The sequence below is a fragment of the Perissodus microlepis genome, chromosome 7 (assembly GCF_051167445.1).
Source record: "Perissodus microlepis isolate ML-2025 ecotype Zambia chromosome 7, ASM5116744v1, whole genome shotgun sequence".
In the NCBI taxonomy this organism is placed as follows: Eukaryota; Metazoa; Chordata; class Actinopteri; order Cichliformes; family Cichlidae; genus Perissodus; species Perissodus microlepis.
The window spans coordinates 24,988,697-25,005,180 of NC_140467.1; the positions used below are offsets into that span (position 1 = coordinate 24,988,697).

General features: G+C 39.9%; 1 protein-coding gene across 3 annotated transcripts in view; it reads right to left on the minus strand.

Moving 5' to 3' along the window:
- bcar1 (BCAR1 scaffold protein, Cas family member) overlaps window positions 1-16,484 on the minus strand; it is a 56,096-nt gene that overhangs the window by 7,590 nt on the left and 32,022 nt on the right. For all 3 annotated transcript variants that reach the window (XM_084934340.1, XM_084934342.1, XM_084934339.1), the window contains exons 2-4: window positions 8,045-8,755; window positions 1,293-1,442; window positions 486-581 (exon numbers count right to left, since the gene is read on the minus strand). In XM_084934340.1, the coding sequence (XP_084790466.1) occupies window positions 486-581; window positions 1,293-1,442; window positions 8,045-8,755 (957 nt within the window). The remainder of the gene's footprint in view (window positions 1-485; window positions 582-1,292; window positions 1,443-8,044; window positions 8,756-16,484) is intronic.

Consider the following 16,484-nt stretch of genomic DNA (forward strand, 5'->3'; position numbering starts at 1 on the left):
TCATTTCCTAAACAAATCGTAACTCAAAATCAGTTACTCTTGTTGCTAGTGGGAAATCTGTGCCACTCAGTTTGACACTCATCAAAGATGAGTTGAAAAGGTTATGTTTTAAATATTACAGGTTTTATCTGTTATTTACCATATTATGTTTTAAAGGGACCACTGTTGTAAAGAGCAGAGTCTGGAGGACGACCTGTCTGAACACGCAGACAGGACTGAGCTCAGCAGAAAGTTCTGCAGCACTGACAGCCAGTCTGAGTGAAGTGCAAGCTACTTTGTTTAGTTGAATACTGCAGAAATGTACGGCACGTCTACTACAGGTTATCAAACTACCAAAATTATTTCCCTGTCGATGCAATGGGGGTACATTTCCAATGATTATGTCATATCTTATGACATACACACACAAACACAGCATCAAACAATTACAGAAAGACAGTAAGATGGTTATATTACATGATAACTCCCTACATCGAAATCCTTACCATCTGCTGTGGGTTCTTCTCACTGCTTGCAGGGGTGTCATATATATCTTGACCACCAGAGGGACCCTTCATCACCATGGGAGGAGTGTCATACACCTAAACATTTAGAAGCGACAGACATAATTATTATATAAATAAATAGCATCATAATTACTTATAGTTGCTGCAGACTGAGCTGAGCTCATTTCAAAGCAAGAGAATGTAACTTTGCAGTTTGAAGCTGTGGTGTGAAGGAAGCCACTGAAAAAGTTACTCATGAGTTTGTTGAGGCAAAGAAATCCATTAATGGAAAGTCAGTCACCTCATTTCAGCCAAACAGAGAAACTTTTCTGTTACTGAAGACAAAAATGAAGAGACCCACACACAACAGCAACTAAAGACAGCTGCAGCTAAAGACCTAGCAGAGCATTTAAGGGCGGGAATTTGCTCATGTCCATCAGTTCCATCAGGAGTTTGACCAGTTACTACTGAGTCTGTGGAAACCAAATGAATGTCCAGCCAAACCAGTGAGTAATACAACAGTATTACTGTTGTAGTAGTACTGCTAACAAAATAATGACCTGCTAGGAATAAAGGAGTAAAATCTCTGCATTGGAATTTCTATATACTGACTTATAGTGTGTGTGTGTGTGTGTGTGTGTGTGTGTGTGTGTGTGTGTGTGTGTGTGTGTGTGTGTGTTAATTCCATTTTAATAACCTATTTAATAACCTATTAAAGCAAAATTGAAGGACCGTGATGATTGCCTGGAAACGTGTGATAGCTTCTGTGTGATAACAACAACACACACATACAATGAGCAGCCTCACCTGTGTGCTGTACTGCTGCCGGGTGGGCGGCACGTCATATATGTCTGGCTGAGCTGGAGGTTGAAGTCTGGGCGGAACGTCGTATTCATCCTGGTCTGGTTTCACTGCGTCGTACACATACACCTGTCCAACACGGGTAGGAACTACCACCTGAATGCAAAAGCACAGAGAGCACAGAGGCAGGTGTGTCAGTCAAAAATGACCGAGAGCTGTAGTTGTATGACAAACATTAATCTGATAACACAGCCAGAGATAATTTATATTCAGTTCAGACCATGAAAATCTTTAAATGCATATAACAAAAATATTTCAGCACAAACAAAGATCAACTCCTTATCTGTTTGCTGCTTCTTTACACTGAATGAACAGACACTAAAGGGTGCTCAGTCTCATCAAAACATGCTGCCGACACACAGATGCACATGGGGCAATAAAAACAGTGCAATGGCTCAGTCATAGTTGTCGTGGGAACCGGAGCGCCCCATTGTTTGCCTGTTTAAACTGTGTATTATGTGGTTTGACTATAGAGTCAACCAGCCAGGCTGGGAAACCACAACAGCTGTTCAATATAGCACAGCAAAAGCACCGTTCTGCTGTCCTTTCATCCTTCCCTCCTCCATTTGTTCCTCTTCATTTCCACAACATTTCCATGTGCTGGATATATCAGAACAAACCGAGCCCCACACATACCGGCTGAATAAAGTGGCACAGTTAAAACATCAGCATTGAACCAAAAAATGTCATTTGCTCCACTATAAACACTCAAGAACAGCAGTAGCAGACTCAAGGTTAGAGAACACTGACTTTGAGTAACAGACACTGCTACAAACCTAATTTGAAACCTGTTGAGACCCTGTGTAAAATCTATAAAAGCAGCATCAGCTAATCCCAAAATCCAATATTTTATTCACAACAGTGAAAACATACCAAATATTTAAACTACGACATTTTATATTTCATGAAAAATATTAGCTGAATTGAATTGATGGCAGCAGAATGTCAAAAAAAGTTGGGATGGAGGCAACAAAAGGCTGCAAAGGTAGTTGGCACTAAATTTTGCAACTAATTAGGCTAACTAGCAAGACGTCAGTAACATGAAAGAATATCTTAGACATGCAAAGTTCCTCAGAAATAAATTTGGGCAGATGTTCACCAATCTGGAAAAAACTGCATCTATAAATTGTAAAACAGTTTCAGAATAATGTTCCTCACAGTGACCATCTCATCGTCTACAATACATAACATCATCAAAAGATTCCAGGAATCTGGACAAATCTCTGTGTGCAAGGGAAAAAAGGTCAAAAATCAGTACCGGATGCCATGATTTTGTGCCCTCAGACAGCAGTGCATTAAAAACAAGCATGATTCTGTTACTGAAATCAGTGCATGGGCTCAGGAACACTTCCAGAAATCATAGCCTGTGAACACAGTTCACTGTGCCATCCACAAAAGCAGACGAAGAAGCCATTTGTGAACATGATCCAGACACCCTGCTGTTTTCTCCGGACCAAAGTTCATTTAAAATGAAAGAAATTTGAAATTCTTTTGGGAAACAAAGTCGACTTAAGGTGCTTGTTAACAATGGGACAACATTCCTCTCCCAAAAGTCTCACAGATATTTATAGTTCTGCATTGGTTATATTCAGATTCTATGCCAACTTCTGTTGACAGTTTGTTTAGTTGTTTGGAGTTTCTTCTTTGTGTTTCATCCATGTGAGCTTTCTGGAGAGTTGGATTATTTACTTTGTTTTCTATCCTTGACATTCATATCTTAGACCAGAGCAGGAAATCTAAATAAAGGTTACTGGGTCCTTTGTTTGAGTCCACTCCCTGTGGAACCTTGACAGTAAAACTGATGCTTTACACTTGTAAAGGATGTTTCCTTATGTAGTCAACAGGAGTAAACCTAACAGCAGATCTATCCTGCACCAACAGAGGTCGGCAGCTTCCCCTAAACATACTCCTGAACAATAGTTATATACTGCATGTTGCCACGTTTCCTTCATATTGTTCAGTGGCTACTTTCAGATGTACTGTCCTAAAACCCTCATGGACACCTAAATCACTGTCCCCATCATCACGGATCACACTGACCAACAATAAAATGCCTTTACACAAATTCAGCTATGATGACTCACTGAAGGGGAATTCTTTAGCATGCCTAAATGGACATAAACTCACAGTGGGCAATGTGTGATACAAGCTAGGCTTTTGTGCCATGTAGATGATTCATCCCAGAAATCATTGTTCAACTGATGACCTTTGCTCGAGCAATGCCCCTCCCTCCTCTTCTCCTTCTTTCCCTTTTCTCTCTTTCCTGCTCTTTGCTTTATGCTGAAGAGCAAAGACTGCATAAAAAGAAACCAGGGTGTTGCTAGAAGGAAAAGCAGACTGAAATCTTGGTATCTGCATCAAATACAGGGCAATTTTAACTATTCAAATCAAAAATGTTCAAATCTATACGACCACTTATTTTGCAGAATCTAAAAAGATGTAGTGGATAAAACAGGGCAAGGTCCAGATGGAAGTCTGTGTGGTCTGTTTGAGCTAGTGGACATGTTCAGCTGCTCCACACTGTAATCTATCCTGGCCTTTCACCATGTTCTCCATTGTGTTACTGTGTGTCTCAGAAAAGAGATTAACAATACAATATGCAAAAAAATATCCCAAAACTCTGCTCATTAAATAGCATATATATCTGACACTTGTCTCAGATATTTGTGTTACATTGTCTTAAATTGTTGGATGGAGTATTTATGACATCATTTCTGGTACATTTTTTTAAAATACTATTTGATGCCACATTAATGCGCCACATGTCAGCCACTAAGGCCTGAAGAGCAGATTTTTATTTATTTTTTTATCAAGAATGTCTCTGCACATTTGTCTTGTTGAACACCTTGGTAATAATGAGACACCCTTTTATAGGCCTTCAGTTGGGACTGAACCAGCTGATATTAATTTGCACTAAATGGCAGGTTTGTTTCCTAATTACTGATGGATTTTAGTGGGTGACATGACTTTCTCTGCTTTTTTGCACCTTTGTTTCTTCAATACATTTTCCCTGTGTCATTGCTCATTATAACACATAACTTAGTTTAAAGACAGCTGTAGTTTGACCTCTCTGCATGTGTGGATTTGTGGATTGGATGGGCTGTTAGTGACAAATTTTGAGCACCTTTAGAAATATACAACAGTCTCCAGTAGTTCCAAGTATAGGGAATTTTCTTTTTCTTTTTGTTTTAAATAAGGTTATATTGTCACCTTTGCTGGTGACACTATTGGGGATTTATTCAAAATTGAAGGCACACTGAACCAACATGGCCACCACAGCATCCTGCAGCAACATGCCATCCCGTCTAGTTTACGTTTAGTTGGACCATCATTTATTTTTCAACAAGACAATGACCCCAAACACACCTCCAGGCTGTGTGAGTGCTATTTGACCAAGAAGGAGAGTGATGGAGTGCTGCACCAGATGGCCTCCACAGTCACCTGAGCTAAACCCAGTTGAGATGGTTTGGGATGAGATGGACCGCAGAGTGAAGGCAAAAGGGCCAACAAGTGCTCAGCATCTCTGGAAACTCCTTCAAGACTGGAGTACAACACAGGACTCATAGCCCTTGCTTATAGCAGCTCAGTATTGGTCTAATTCTAATAGTTTCAGTCTATTACGTCTGAAGTGTCTAACTCTTAGGTCATATCCTGGGTCTGTGTGTACAAAGAGATTCAGAGGGAGAGAACAGGAAAGAACTGATAGCCTTGATCCAGGATATACTTAGATTTCCACTTCCTGCCTCCACACATATTAATCATAGTATAGCCATACTTTTCGTGTCCATAAAGAAGGGGATCGCTGTCTCCACACTCTTCTGTCTTTGTCCATATACCTATTAACAAGTTTGAATGTTTTTGTACTTTATAGTCAGTCTCTATTTCTGCTGTAATTTTATTTATATTACAAAGCCAAATGTGTGCATTATATTAAAATTTCAGCTATAAGTGAATGTGTCATTCCAAAACTTTGGATAGTAATGCACTGCTCATAACATGGCTCTGGGGTTTGCTCACATTCAAAGCTTTACTCTCACAAAATCCTAATTTTGAGAGCTGGTTTTGTACATAAATCTACAGCCTTGAGTTGTTATAGGAGCTCAGTCTGCTTTCACACACACTAAAAAATAAGACTACTAAAGTCTCAGCTGCCTTCACAACATAAAAGGGAAACAAAGCACGAAGTGACAAAGATTTATTGATCCAAACATATCCCACTTGAAGTTTACAGCACACTGAAATGTAAGTAAGACCAAAGTTTAAGAGCTAGTTGAAAAATTGGAAATGATCACCAAAGTGTAAGACAATTTTATTTCCCATATAAATATGACATTATTTATATAATGGCATATGTATCTTTCACAAATGAATGTGGTTAATTGTGTGGTAGATAATATTAATATAATATTATGCCTTGCTTCTGTTATTAAAGCCTACACAAACTTTAATTAGGTACACCTATTTGAAACACTTTTGACTTCACTGATATTTAAGGTCATTTATATTAACTTGATATTAACTTGCTGGGTGGATCATGCATTGTCTGACCTTGTTCTGAAAGATCATATCAAGTTGTTGGGTCCTAGAATGCTGTTTGTGAGGATTTTCTATGACTGTGTATTCATGAAGAAAAGTACTGAACTCTTAGTAGGACACTAAGAACACAGTACAACATTTCCCTGAACTGAACAAAGAGCTTTTTTCCTGCTAAATGCAGTTTAGTCCTGCATATTCATTAATTATAAAGCAGTTACAGACAGGCACAGGACCACAGATGAATCCATGTGTTAAAAAGCAGGGGAGCAGCTGGACCTTTGCACGCATGCATGCATGCACGCATGCACGCATGCATGCATGCATGCACACTGTCCTGGGTGCTCCCCAGAGTAGACAAACAATACAGCCTGTCATTTGCTGGTGCAGTAAAATGCAGAGTCATCCAACCACAACATCTGAGCTGCATTATTAATAATCATTTTATTTCACTGCTTCTCCACACATTGAGTGAGTCTTAATTTTTTGAGGTACTAGATAAAAGTGTAACAATGATATGATAATTCCACACGGCTTCAAAAATGTTGAGCTGCGGACTAAGGGGGGCCAATCCATGACTGATAGAATTTCATTGCGTGTGTTTTTTTGGTTTTTTTCCTCAAATGATTTTACTGCATTGTCAATGTGGTTGGGATCATTGTCATGCTGAAAATTAAAGCTGCTGCCCATCAGATTCTTTTCAGATGGTTCTTCGTGTTGCATAAAAATGCACTTTTCTGTTTTCATAATTCCATCAAATTTGACAAGATGTCCCACACCACTCGCTAAAAGGGCAGCACAAAACCGGGACAGAGCCTCCACCACGTTTCACTCATGGTTGGACCGCTGACGACCTCCTATGATTGTGACTATGATTTGAAACATTCATTTCTAATCTAATCTAATTTCTAATCTGGATTCATCACTTCATTTCCTGTTCCCAGTGATTGAAGACTAGTTCTTGAGTAATTTGGAATACTTTTGCCTTTTCTTGTGTCTGGATTTTTCCTGCTTCTTAAGAACACGACCTTCAGATACTGTTTGTCTGCTGTAAAAAGTTTTTTGGGTCTGAAACTTCTTATTTTGTTCTTCACTCTTCTAGTTTTGTCAAAATGTTAAAGCAAACACTACAAACCATACCTTTGGTGTTTTTTTGTAGATTCAACTAAAGAAATGAAACCAAATTACAACTTTTTACTGCTAACAACAAAGAGCCTAAAGCTAGAATTTAAATTGGCTGTTGGCTGTCTGTAGCAGCAACACTGGTTCATTCCTTGAGGTGAGATGAGTTGCCTTTTTTTGCTTAGGTGATTCATAGGTCACTGTTAACAATAAGCCACAATTAAAATGAGTGAAAAAAGCAGCAAATGTCCAAAGAAAAACTTTGAAAGACCTTAAGATCTCAATTCTGTGACAACACGTGTTCCTGTGCATCAGGTACAAAACACTACACACACAGGTTTTCCTCCTATCACATAAAGACAACATTCATGCTAGTTTAGAATATAAACCTAGATTTCTCATTTGAAGTTTCATTTGACTACTTGAGTCCATCTGCAGTTTCACCATAGGCCTCCAACTTGGACTGAGAAAATACAAAAATAATTATGAGTTGCAGTGCAATGACCTGATAAGTATAGCAAAAACATTCAAAGAGCGTCAGCTGCTCTGCTCACTCATAGTGTATTCAGGTTTTCAGGCCACAGCCTCAGTCACCAGATTTGACTCTGTGCAACTTCCTAACCACCTAACTGCAATTCAAGTTGATGAGTTGCTGTTTTGACAAACTTGAGGAGACGCAGACGATTTTGTCAGTCAGTAGTGTCACTGCATCACCGTTACACATCATAGGTGTAAAGCTTATATTCTCATTCAGTTTACTAAATTGGTCTGATCAGCCCAAGCATACTAAACGACCTCCACTAAACAGTCAGATGGACCACACAGTTAGCAAACCTTATTGCAGAGCACAGAAGAAGAAGAAGAATCTTTTTGGTTTGGCACAAATGCAGGCACACCTGTACAGGCAGACAGTGTCGACAGCAGAATCTTTAACTGTTTGTGGTTCATATAAAACATGCAGAACTCAAGTCAGTGATATTTAATGTCTTTGTCTAATGATGAGCTTCCTTTCTTTGTATATTAACTTATTTGTCCATCCTTACCTTGCCAAGTGGCTTGTTGCTGCTATCCCAGTTCCTCCTATCCAGGGAGGGAGGCACCTGATACACATCCTGGCCGGCTGGAGCTGTTGCCTGACCTGGTGCTGGACCTACAGAAGGTGGCACCTGATAGATCTCTTTACCAGGCTGTCTCTGACCTTGAGCTGAGGCCTTGCTGGGTGGTCCTGGCTGGGCTTGTGTAGAAGTTCCACTTGGACCGGAGGGAACTTGGTACACACTTTGGGGGCTTGGTTTGGGACTGTGTGAGGGGGGCATCATGTAGACAGAGTCAGGGTTGGGTTGTGCAGGGCTAGGGGTGGAGTAGGCTGAGTGCATGGATGTGTACTGAGTAGAAGGGAGGGTCTTGTTTGCAAACCCGGAGGAAGACATTGAGGCAATGGATGACAGGGGAGGTGTCGGTTTGGGATATGCACTCGGAGGGTGGAGGGGTCTCTGGACTTGCGAGGTGGGACAGGAAACAGCTGGATCTGGTGTGGAAGGGATGGCCTGCTGCTGTTTACTGTCGTACATGCCAACCAGGATCTTGAGACGGTTGCCAGGGACAATGCCTTGGCGGCCGTGGAGTGAGCAGAGCCACCAGCCATCCAATCCCTGTGTGTCACGCTCCAAGACTGTCATAATGTCGCCCTTGCGGAAAGAGAGCTCATCCGGAGACTCTGCCACATTGTCATACAACGCCTTGGCCAAAATGTTCTGGAGAAAAGGGAAACATAAAATAAAGTCTACTTTAGATACAGCCACGGGAAAATCTATTGTCCTGAAAGCAGGACTGTAAGATATTTATATCCCTGATGTTGGTAACATCAGGGATATAAAACACAGAAGTGTCTATTGAAAGTCTATGTTCTTCACAGTTACAGTGTTTCAGGGATGTGTGCACCGTCTCCTCATCAGTTTCATTCATGTTATTTAGCACTTGTTCAGGTAGTTCACATAAACAGCACAGTCATAATTTCAATTCAGCAAATACATGTAAACCTAATAACACCTAAAAACAGTTCTAAGAGTTGGTTTAGCAGTAACAAGTGGAGCAGAGGCATAAATTTTAAGGGATTTTTAACTATTGATGCAAAAAAAGGTTTATTCTATTTAACAATGTTTTGTATTGGTATATAGATCAGACAGTACTACAACTGATGTGCTATGGCTAGTTCACCATACAGCACTTAGCCATACTGTAATTTATTTTGCATGTGGTTTACCATGAAGCCAGTGAGGCCAAAGGAAGTGGAAGTGTTGTTACTCTTAGATCAGAAATAAAATCTGTTGTTTAATCAGGACAAACCCACATAAAGACATAAACCACCTTAACAGCTTCTGTGGACCCAACCCAACCCAAAGCACTTTACACAACCTGTCATCCACCCATTCACACACTGGTGATGGCAAGCTACATTGTAGCCACAGCCACCCTGGGGCGCACTGACAGAGGCGAGGCTGCCGGACACTGGCGCCACCGGGCCCTCTGACCACCACCAGTAGGCAACGGGTGAAGTGTCTTTCCCAAGGACACAACGACCGAGACTGTCCAAGCCGAGGCTCGAACCGGCAACCTTCCGATTACAAGGCGAACTCCCAACTCTAGAGCCACAATCGCCCATTTTTTTGCATACATGGTCATCATCACTGCTGCAGAGACAAAGCAGGCACACTCAGAGCAATGTCTATACTACACTTAATGGAATCTTTATGTTTAGTTATACAAGATTATTCTGTATTATAGTTGCAAATGTTCACATTTTTTTAAGCTTCCAATCATACATTTCAAAATCCATTTTGACTGAATGCTACTAACACAGCAATACAGACACAGACACACACACACACACACACACACAACTGTGAGAACAGTCAGTGTGCAAACAGAAACACCTCCCCCTTTGAAACCAATGTTTGTCGTTCAGTCTGACGTCGACCCGCTCCTCCTCCCTCTGTCTGAGTCCCACCCCAGCTATCATACACTGAAACAACCTGTGCTGGCTGAAGGCCAACACACACACACACACACACACACACACACACACACACACACACACACACACACACACACACACACACACACACACACACACACACACACACACACACACACACACACACACACTCCACCCTGACCACATAACAGTGTGTGTTTAAATGAGGCCATGTCGCTGGCAGTCGGATTTATGGTTGGACTTTCCTTCTCCTGCATTGGACGTGTACTCAGTGCCTTAGATGAGGCTCTTAACAACAGAGAAACACACTTGACACACTTGAAATCTAATCTAATTTTTTTTTTCCTCTTTTCAATATATTTTACTGGTGGATTTAATTATTAGTACTTATCCAGTTCTGGGATATGTGGGAGCCTATCCCAGTTGTCATATAATGGGAGGCAGGCTACATCATGCACTGGTCACCAGTCTGTTTCAGCTCCTGCACTGCAGGCATCGATCCTCTACCTCCTGCTCTTCTGTCGTGCTTAATATTTTATTACATTTTGTGCCGGTTTATCATCGGCTTGCCGATCACCCGTGAAGGACTTTAAACTGCACTAACCTACATGACTGCTGTGATACAAAGACGACTAACTGTTTTATTAACCTGCTCTTTCCTCAAAGATATTATGACATTATTTGTGTTCTTATTTCAAACTGCCCCATCACTGTTGCTCCTTGACGTGGCTGTTGGAGGTTCACTTTAAAGAATGATGCACTCTGTTTAACTGAGCAGCTTAACTGTGTGACACTGGATAGTCTCGGGTTCAATTCTCACAACTCTGATAGAGCAGGACTCTTGTGATATTATGTTCAATTTGCCGAATTTAACAGTTCAATACTTCAAGAGAGCTTGTTGACTACAGTTATTTATTCATTGGAGAAGTGATGTCCTGTATGTTTTAAGGCATTCTCATCTTTGATTCACTGTACAGTGTTTGTATTTATAAGACTGGGGGTGTGCGTGACTTTGCATTTAAGCTGATGATGCTTAGATTCATTCACTGAATTCACTGGGTCACCATTAAACTGGTAACTCAGCTTGGCCACAGCTCTGCCTCACAGTACCACCTGATCAGTCCTTTGTTCTTAAATAATTTTATCCTCAACAATTACTAAGATTTGAATATTTCATTCATTGAGATCCAGTCTTAAGCAATTTCTCTTCTGTGTGATGCTTTAGGTATGGATCATCCAGACCACCAGCAGTACATTCCTACTTTTTAAGAATGTAAGAATGTACAAGGATTGATAACTTGGCCACTAGCTACTAGTTTTTCAGTCGCCGCTTGCATCGAGATCAAAACTTCGAATCAGCTCCAGATCATTCATCTGCTTAATCTGTCATGTTACAAACAGGCCTCACCTGGTCATGAAACTGCAGGTCAATGAAAGTAGGCACTACGTATAAAAATGTTTCTAACTCCCAAAATTGAATGAAAAACTTTATTAAACCACTTGAATTAAAGACAAAACTCTGCATGTTAATGACATCATGATTGCTTGATTTCAAATCCAGTGTGTTTTGCAGAGGTGGGACCAAGTCATTGTTTTGCAAGTCTCAAGTAAGTCTCAAGTCTTTATCCTCAAGTCACAAGTCAAGTCTCAAGTAATGTCAGGCAAGTCAGAGTCGAGTCTCAAGTCACTGGTGTAAAAGTCCGAGTAAAGTCACAAGTCTGAAACTTTGAATTTCAAGTCCTTTCAAGTCTTTAAAAAAAAAAAAAAAGAAAGAAAAAAGAATGTTGCAGTTATATGCTAAATGTAATGTGATTTTTAAATCTGTGTTTTTCTCAACACATGACAAAATAGTGAACTTAGAAAATATACACAAATTGTGAAATTGCACCTCTTTAAAATGCAGCTCAATTAAACTTAGCTCCAAGAATAATTTTCACCGACAGTTCTGAGATAAGCTGCATGTTATTCTTGGATGCGCTTGTAGGACCGGCTTTAAAATCGCATGACAAAAATATCACATTAAAGTTAGTTGACATCACAAAGTTAGATGAAGTCAGCTATCTCATCGTAGCAAAAGAGAAGCACCACCTACCGTTCTTTATGGAACTTCAACTGTCGGACAAAGTTGGAAGTTGTTCCATCTCTGTCTGTGATTCTCTTCTTGCATGTTTTGCATATTGCATTTCGGTTTTTTGTTGACTACTTCATAGTTTATGTACCTGAAAAAAATAACTCCTTGCAGCATTTTTGAGGGTTTTTTTTTCCCTTTTCTTTTTAAAAAAAAATCTGGTTAATTTGATTGGCTGTGCTACAGCTCACGCACACATACGTACAGAGTGTGGTTTGAATAAATGAATTGAATTAATGGTGCACACTTTCTATATAATATGCGTGTTAAATTTTATATTTGGGGTGAAATATCAAGTCTCTTCAAGTAAACCGGTGCAAGTCCAATTCAAGTCCCAGGTCATTGGTGTAAAAGTCCAAGTCAAGTCACAAGTCTTAGAACATTTTTTCAAGTCAAGTCTAAAGTCATAAAATTAATGACTCGAGTCTGACTCGAGTCCAAGTCATGTGACTCGAGTCCACACCTCTGGTGTTTTGTTTATAAGCTAAGCTAAGCTAAGCTCAGATAAGATAAGATAAGATCAGATCAGATAAGATCAGATAAGATCAGATAAGATCAGATAAGCTAAGATAAGATAGCCTCTATTCGTCTCAGAGATGGGAAATTCACATAGAGATAAAATTACAAAAATTGTGTCATTGTCCCCAATACTTATCAACCTAACTGTTTTGTACACAGAGAGGGGAAATGGAATATATGAGTCCGTTGTCTTCTACGCCCCAAAATGGAAACCATTATACCATCATGGTTTCCATTTTGCATTTTGCACAGACGATTGGGAGATAAACCTGTATGCACAACAGTAACGCAACAGTGCGTCGCCCAGCAGCAATGACACGCCACAAGTATTCTGAATGCTGCCGGCTTAGTTTGATCAGCAGGGGTAACCACCAGGTCTTTGCAAAAAAAGAAAAAGGGTGAAGCACTCAAACACTGGCCGGAGTGAAGCATGGTCAGAGTGAAGAGAACTACCTTCTGACAGTTACACTTTAGTGCTTAATTACATTTTGTACAGCCTCGAACACCCTTGTCTGCTAATAACTGTGAGAAAGCTATCAAGTAGACACTTGTACATGCACTCTGCAGGGCAGTCTGTGAGTGTGGAGAAATGAGAACACAGTGGGAACTAATCACATTATCCAGACAGCAGGGGATAAAGCCCAGCAGCAAAAGGTCAACAATGTCCAGCTAACTGAGAAAAAACTCTCAAACCCTTTTCTGACTCAGGATAGGTGAGAGCTAGGTGAAGTAATGTCATTATTTTTGTTTTGTTTTTGCTTACGTATGTGAAAGTTAAAGTTACAACATTGGCTCTCTATTAATAGAATAGAATATAGAATAAAATAGCCCTTTATTGTCCTTGTACATGTAAATAATGGGTGCTCCATGCCAACTGCGCAGAAGTAAAAGAAAAACTTATATAGTATGAGCATAAAATGTAAACAGTATAGAGATATATGTTTGCTATATGTTTGCTATTTACCAGGAATAAATAGCAAACAGAAGAGATATATACAGTCTAGAGGAATATATATTAAAATGCATGAGTACAATCTACATGAGAACTTTCAGTCTATTGGCCAGATGTGTGTTTAGCAAAATCAACAACAACATCAAGTAAATATAGGAGAGCGTGCTTTGTTCTGGACTAGTGATACAGACCATTTACCTTTTAGTGACACAGAGAATTTAGCCCTAACATCTGTATTTGTCTGGGCAGCTCAAGTTCTATAAAGCAGATCAGTTGTTCTTGTTTGTGTCTGGATCACTACACATGCCATATTCACATCTGTACAAACCAACCACACCAAGAGCTTGATTTAATTGTACTACACAGTGTGCCCTTACTCCCTCACAGTACTGCGCTCAGAGCTATGCGCCCTCCCCCTCAGTCAATACGTGGTAGTTCTAACCATTGCATCCAAGTTAAGACTTGCTTCTTTTTCTGTGTTAACACACAAACAGCTATAAATCGTTAGCTTCAAATCTTAGTAAATAGTATGTTTGATTTGAATCTTCATCTCCCCAAAGAAAAATGGCTACAGATACATTTGTATTGAGAACAGCCACAAAAACAAACACTCATGCCTTTTCATTGCTATGTTTTCATGTGTCTTTTTAAGTAATGGCTCCTCTGACACACACACACACACACACACACACACACACACACACACACACACACAGTATGTACAAAACAAAAAACACAAGACCTGACCTGTCCTCGACACACACAAAAGAGCAGTTCCAGAAAGCCACAAACTCTACGTGGTAATCTGAGAGATAAGATGAGAAATATAGTATGTTAGTTATGATGTTTAAGATTTGGCTCAGAGGCTAGGAAACCTATGTGTCCCCACAAAGACAGAAAGCAGACGGCTGAAAATCCACTTTTCTTTGTATTCGGTCAGACTGAATGTATTAAATTGGCATATTTAAGGGCACACCCCAGAAATCGAAGGATTTACAGAGGACTTCCCAAAAATGTAACTAACATTTAGTTAGTTTCTAGAGACCATTTATTAGCATGAGTCTTTCTTTTGTTTCTTTTGTGTTTTGTGTGTCTTTGTTTTGTGTTTGTATGTGCGTGTGTAAAGATGGTGATAAAACATTTGCAAGTTTGTCTCTGTACATGACTCCACCTGACAGAAGAGAATAGGAGCGTTACTTACCCTTCAGTGTGTTTTGGTTTCATTTCGAATTTGATCGTAGTTTTTGTTTGTAGTGATTTAAACGTGAGCATGCACAAGGATAGCACTTAATGGAAATACAAATTTGGGTATTTTTAGAACTTTAAGTTCTTCACTAAATTGCTGAATAACATTGTGTCCCATTGGCAGGTCAGCTGGTTAAAGGGATTCATTTTGGATTAGTCTGACAATAATGATTAAATGCTTTTCAGGAATTGTTTCTTAGCTTTGTTGATCATCTTGTGCTTTCCACATATACAAGGGTTAACAGAGCCAGGTGTTTATGTAGATTCTTAAAAAGAATAAGATTGCTTTTCTCACTCTTATAGCAAATCAGCTTCAGAGATCACTGCTTCATTTGACATGAAATAAGAAGAAAACTGGCCTCACACAGCCATAAAACTGCTTGTCAGGCAAGTCCAGTTAATTTTGTGTATGTAACTAGCTTCCGTTCCTGAGTAGTCAATGAAAACATTTTGTCAAATCATTTGGATTATAGTTGAAAGTCTGCACTTCAGTCACATATTGACTAACTGCAAATCCACCGTGTGGGTGTACAGAGGCAAAACTACCACAACTGTCTGTGTCAAACAAATCGCGGACCCAACTCTTATCAGCCCTTGATCTTTCACCTCGAATGCAAAGTACTTGTATAGCCGACTCTTACTTTTACTCTTTTCTTATCAGCAGGTCAGAGCAGAGCTTCCATGACAGCTACATTAGCTTTTTGGGTGCTTGTTATTCTTAAGGATGAACTGGAACATTTGTGGGCATGCGGTTCCAGAAGAACTGCAGCCTTGGCAAATAAATTACCTACAGTACTATTCATCCATCCATTTTCACCCATTTATCGAATTCATGGTTATTCATGGTCGCAGGAAGGCTGGAGTCAGTCCCATCGGCCATAAGGTGAGAGTGGGGACATGGACACAGGGAGAACATGCAAACTCCACACAGAAAGGTTCAGGCACATTGTGGATTCGAAACCTGGACTTTTTTGCTGTGAGCAAACAGTGCTAGCCACTATACTGAAAGGTAAAACAAGTTTTGTCTGAGGCTCAGCAAGGCAAGTTAATGCTATTAACCTTCCTGTTTTCTCCCCAGAAACCCTCGGTTTCTCTTCAGCACAGGCTGACAAAAAGTCTGAGCTGAGTTGAGTGAAACATTCCATTTGACCTTAACTAGTAAATATTTCATTTATTTATTACCAATTAAAATTTAACCATCAGAGAAAAAATTACTCATAACCATCTCACAGACATACCATTATGTACAACTACCTTCAATTTTTCCACACCACGGGCCTTCAAGCTGGCAGTAGTTCAACAGTTACTTAAAAAGCCATCACTTGACCCAGCTGTCTTAGCTAATTATAAGCCAATCTCCAACCTTTCTGTCATCTCAACAATCCTTGAAAGAGTAGTTGTCAAACAGCTAACTGATCATCTGCAGAGGAATGGTTTATTTGAAGAGTTTCAGTCAGGTTTCAGAGCTCATCACAGCACAGAAACAGCTTTAGTGACAGTTACAAATGATCTTCTAATGGCCTCTGACAGTGGACTCATCTCTGTGCTTGTCCTGCTAGACCTCAGTGCAGCATTTGATACCATTGACCACATATTTTATCACAGTGTGCTGTAAGTATTAAAGCTACTGCACTGCAGTGGATT